This window comes from Malus sylvestris, chromosome 6 (assembly GCF_916048215.2).
Source record: "Malus sylvestris chromosome 6, drMalSylv7.2, whole genome shotgun sequence".
NCBI classification, from domain to species: Eukaryota; Viridiplantae; Streptophyta; class Magnoliopsida; order Rosales; family Rosaceae; genus Malus; species Malus sylvestris.
This window is the reverse complement of record NC_062265.1, coordinates 31553535-31558827: the sequence shown is the minus strand read 5'-3', so window position 1 is coordinate 31558827 and position 5293 is coordinate 31553535. Positions and strand designations below refer to the sequence as shown.

The 5293-nt window shown below is 35.1% G+C and overlaps 1 protein-coding gene across 1 annotated transcript; it reads right to left on the bottom strand.

Moving 5' to 3' along the window:
• Nucleotides 1-489: 489 nt before the first annotated feature.
• Nucleotides 490-2661, bottom strand: LOC126624986 (NAC domain-containing protein 100-like). Its single transcript, XM_050294047.1, has 3 exons — nucleotides 2045-2661; nucleotides 1637-1914; nucleotides 490-1374 (listed from the first exon to the last, which is right to left on the bottom strand). Exons 1-3 carry the CDS (start codon nucleotides 2232-2234, stop codon nucleotides 757-759), a joined length of 1086 nt encoding a protein of 361 aa, XP_050150004.1. The 5' UTR covers nucleotides 2235-2661; the 3' UTR covers nucleotides 490-756.
• Between the last annotated feature and the right edge of the window lie 2632 nt (nucleotides 2662-5293).

Genomic DNA, 5293 nt, shown 5'->3' with positions numbered 1-5293 from the left:
AAGTTATAGTTTATAAAATGACAGAATTACTTTATGTCAAGCCTTAGTCCAATGATTTTACCTGGATAACTAACATTTTAATTTTATAAATACCACGGTTGTGTTTGAGTGTGACATGCACATGTGTGTGTGTGTGTGTGTGATAGAGAGAAGGAGAGAGGTTGAAAGAAAGACAATGAAATTGTCAATAGCATACTTATCTGAGTCCCCACCATAAACTAATGGAATAGAATACTAAAACTCAATAGGGAGATTCGATCTAGCGAAGTTAATTAGGGCAATATACTTATTTATTTACATTTAAGTTCAAATCTTGACTCGATGCAGCGAAGTTAATTAGGGTAGTATGCTCATTTATTTGTGTTCAAATTAAAATCTTTCTTCCGTAGTTTAAATAAAATTAGATTATAAAATCGTGATGTAAGCATTTGTTAAAATCCAGAAAACTTTAAGAAAGGATACAAACTTTTAATGACTAAAATACACGAATAAAATCATAACCACCAACTGAATCTCATTCTCATATGTCACCAATATTGTTTTTACACAAAAATTAAATAGAAAAACAAATACATCATATAATTTCTTGCATTACATAATTATATGCTTCACTTTCATTCAATATTCACTTTAAATTCAGAATATCTGTACACTATCAACTCACACCAATAATACTAGCTGAAGCTGCTTTTTTTTTTCCTTCTTTTTTTTAATAATAAAACTATATATTAGCCTTATTTTGCTGGTTTGAAATTATTAATAATTCCAAAAATTATCCAGGCCTACTGCTGCAGCTGGAGGATCTTGATCACCAAATGGCCTTCTTGACATGTCAAGATTTGACATGACTGAAGAGATTTCAGTGTTCATATCGCTTGTGAGGCCGGTTTCTTGGGACACACTCACCATTTCTCTCTCTGTTTTGAAGCTATGCTGCCTCATGTTTGCTGCATTGTTTTCAAACAAGGCCCGCAAGATGGACTGATCTTGCAGTAAATTTGAACACGGGAACTGGAAATTCGGCGAAATCGGAGCATTATGAGCAGAGTAGAATGAATTGGGAAATGGGATTATTGGGAAAGAGTTGGAAGTGTTTGAAGAAACACCAAAGAGAGTATTGTTGTTCATGTAATCAAAAATATTCCCTTGGTTTCTTTGAACATCAGTGGGATCAGGGTTGGAGAAGCAGGGCACGTAATGGGACTCGGAAGCAGGTTTGGCCTTGGCGGCGCTATAGGGCGAAGAATCCATCAATGGCGGTAAGCCAGAAGGACCGATTTCATTTCCGAGAGAACCCACACTCACAAATCCAGAAATATGGATTTTCTTGCCACCAGAATTCTTTTCAAAAACCCTGCAGATCACCCATTCATTCTGCAAAGTGCAACACAAAAAAAGGCACAACTACCATTACCATCAAAATACATGAACAAATTAAAAAAGCAAAATCCGGAGAGAAATTTACCTACACCAGGGATGTTACTAAGGCAGTATTCCAAGTCAATTACATACTACCATGCGTTTTAATTTTCTCATACAGCAGCACGTGCTTGAATTGAGATACCGTCACAGTGACATCCCCGTTGCAGGGAGATCCAACTCCAAAAAATAGGAGAAAATAGGGGAATGACTATACCTTTGCAGTTTTGGGGAGGTTGTGGACAGAGAATTTACCATCCAATCTATATTCATGCATCACCCAGTTACTTTTTTCTCCTTTGGGAGCTCTTCCTTTGTAGAAAACCAAGGTTTTCTTCATCCCAACGAGAGATTTTCCTCTGTAAATCTCCTTATCCTTCCCTGTAGCTTTCCAGTATCCGGCTTCTGTCGCCCTGTTTGTCCTCAGACCAGTTGGGTACTTTCTGTCTCTCACACAAAAAAAGTACCACTTCTTTTCTCCCATTTTCGCTTTCCCTTCATTTGAAAAATCGAAAAAAAGTAAATCAAATCGAAACAAACAAAATCCAAACAAATTTGATAAGAAAGGATTGTGTTAAAGAAACAAAACAAAACAAAATTAAAGTTTTTGTTCTAGGAAGCTTACAAGGCAATTCCCAAGGCTCCGACTTGTTCAAGTCCACCTCACCAATTGCTTTACAAGAGAAGCTGGTATCGATCACCTTCTTGTGCAAGTAGTGAGAAATAAGCTCTTCATCGGTTGGATGGAATCGGAATCCCGGCGGCAAATCGATATGATCATCCTCCTCAACAATCCCAGCTGGAACGTTTTCCATTTCTTCCTTTTATGATACCCTAAAACCCCAATGATTCTTGTCTAAAACCCTTGATTCGCAATCCACCTTCGGTAGCCTCCTCACAAACTCTCAAACTTCTATGGCTTCTTCCAACCAACAGCTTCAACTCCCAAATCTTAAAACACCTTATATAGAAAGCAGAACCAGAAAAGACTCATGCAAAACGTGCTTTTCTACGGAGCAAAAGAGAAATAAAGCTTAAGGAAAAGGAACGGGTGATTGGAAACAGAGGAATAAAAGAAAAGAAGCCATGGGAACAAGTTGTTGTATAAGCTGAAAGATGGATTCAGACGTTAAGAGAAAGAAAAGCACTATGGGAAGCAGAAGCCCCTAAACACTGGTGCTTTTGAAGAGCAAGAAACGTTGAATGGAAGGCAACTTAGGTAGGCCGTTTTAGCTTTTCTTTAACTTTTTCTGTAATAATTCTCCCCCCATCTTAAAAATTTGACCATTTAAACAAACAACCCATCCAAATACTATGCATGTAGTTTTGATTTCATTACCACCAATTTAATATGTTTTGGTTTTGTAGTTTACAAAAATTTTACTATGCTCCAGACATACGGTGTATGGTCTGCGTCGAATAATGAAAGGTCAAGATTTTTTTTTTTTTTTATTTGATCAAAAGTTCAAAAACTTAACGGTTTAAAACTCTGTTTTGATTCACCAATTTACAATGTTTCAGTTTTGTGAATACTTTATTTTGATTTTATTATTAATTTACTTGACAAATTAAAAAGTTATTAAAATTTTAATTGTATGTTTTTTAATAAATTGTACTATATTTTAATTCAACCAATTATATTCATTGTGAGGAGTGGATAGGACTCGGATGTTACTGGATGTTTGTTTGTATTTGCATACCTGAATCATCAGCACACGTCACAAAGAGTGTGACAAAAATAAATAAATAAAGTGTGAAGCATTTAGAAGAAGATTGGAATATAATCTGTTTTTGCTGAAAATAAAATTAGGGCATTCACAAAAATAAATACATATTTTATGCAAATATAGTGATACCAGCTGTGTGAATGCATAGAAGATTACGGAAGTTTTGCTGTGTCCAGCTCTCAAAAATTAGATAAAGCTCACTTTATTCACGCAAAAAAGACCTTTTTTCCATAGCATATATCAAAAAAAAAAAAAAAAAAAAAAACAGATGAAGATGAGGTCGAAACGGGAATAGTTCTTCGGATCCGAACCATCCGGATCAAGCGGACCTCCCTACAATCACTCACTTCCCTCTCCCCCTCCCCCTCCCCCACCCCTTCCCATTTTCTTCTTCTTTCGCTCTCTACAATTTTGCTTCGTTGATCGCCGTTGAAGAAGAAGGCAACGATGTTGAAGAGAAAGAGATGGCGAAAGGTTGAAGAGGAAGAGTGACCTCAGCCGCACGATTTTATGTGAACGGCCAAGATTATGAGGTCCGGAGGATCCGGATGGTTCGGATCCAGAGGGGATATGTTCCGGTTGAAACAGACACTGCAAATACTTTCATGCATTTATCACTGAAAATGATAACAATTAGGATAAGTCAAATATCAAAATTAAAATTTGCGCCATGTAGTCAAGACTTGAATGATTTTTAATCTGTTAAATATTACAAATTGCATTATTTGTAATCGAAATCCTAATTTATTTGCCAACTAGTTCATTGTCTAGCGATACTAATGTAACAGCATCGAACGAGATTTCAGATTCATATTTAAGTGAGTTCGTGTAAAATATGATCAAGTTGCTCCCTTAATAAATGATAGATTGATCATATTATGACAGTTTTCTCGTTAAAAAAGCTACTATACGATGCCTCCTTGGCAACAATAATATTAATTAATCAAAGTTCCAACTTGTTGCAAGGGTGATGCATGTAAAAGTTGAAGTGATTAAAGCCATTAAGTGGTTAGTGATTAGGTGAAAGAAAGTTTTGAATGAATTTGTTAATGTATCTAATTAAGCTAATTTGTCCTCTCTCTTAAGAAGATTAGTGCAATTTCAACTACATGAACCTTTAAACGTTTGTAATTTTTCCTTTATGGTTAAATGAAAAGCTGCCTTTTGAATTCTGATTTGACTTTATTTCATAAAAATCTTGAATAATGCTTAATTTGTACAAGTGATACATGTATGTTAATTTAATATGATCAGATATTTTATAGAGACATTTTAAAGTGTCTAGAACACGGAGTGGTATACCATATGTCATTACACAAGTGGTGGTAAAAAAGATCGTACCCAGTGCACAAGGCTCCCGCTTTACGCAGGGTCTGGAAGAGGTAAATGTCGGCTAGCCTTACCCCCGCTTTCCTCTACTTATATAATGACATGTGGAATACCACCTCGTGTTCCTGACACACTCCCCAAACCATTTCCCTATTTCATAGGGATCACTACATAATACTTGCAAAGAGTCTACAATTTAGTCCAAATATAGCTCCATTTTGATGGCAATTCAGTAAGTCACATTGACTTATTCGTTTCTTAACTATTAATCACCATATTTAATTTAAGACTAGGTCAAATATTATGTTCTTTCTAAGGTTGAAATCAAATCAGCAAAAATATCATGATAATTTCATGTTGTCTACCTAAACCAATTGGTTAATGTAGTTTGACTCTGGAGGCCATCTGGATTTATGTAATTGTTTGATCACTCATGTTGAGGGACTCTTAATTAACTCGCATTCTTTGCCAATTTGAATCTTAATCAACTTAAAAGGCCTATATATCTTTGTTTTACTTTCTACAGTTGACTAAGTAGACGAATCCAACATACCTAAAATCATTTAAATTGTAGAATTATAATGTAACTTGTCGTTAACACTTCTAAATAGTAATCTTACGGTTTTTTCTAACGAACAAAATAAGTGAGAAATGAGAGATTGAGCACTATTTTGAGGTGCTAAAATATTTCCAATTATTAGATTTTTTTTTTTTTTTTTTAGTCTCTGAAGTATTTGTTTCCCCAGACTATTTATTTATTTTTCTCTTCTCAAAAAATAAAAATCTCAATCTGTATATTGATGCATGCACGCCCACGT

What these genes read in the sequence shown, in the direction of transcription:
- LOC126624986 (XM_050294047.1), bottom strand. Translation starts at nt 2,234, where the DNA reads ATGGAAAACGTTCCAGCTGGGATTGTTGAGGAGGATGATCATATCGAT. An exon ending in GGAGCCTTGGGAATTGCCTT is followed by an intron (nt 1,915 to 2,044) that starts GTAAGCTTCCTA and finishes TTTCAAATGAAG; the next exon opens with GGAAAGCGAAAATGGGAGAA. An exon ending in ACCTCCCCAAAACTGCAAAG is followed by an intron (nt 1,375 to 1,636) that starts GTATAGTCATTC and finishes TGCACTTTGCAG; the next exon opens with AATGAATGGGTGATCTGCAG.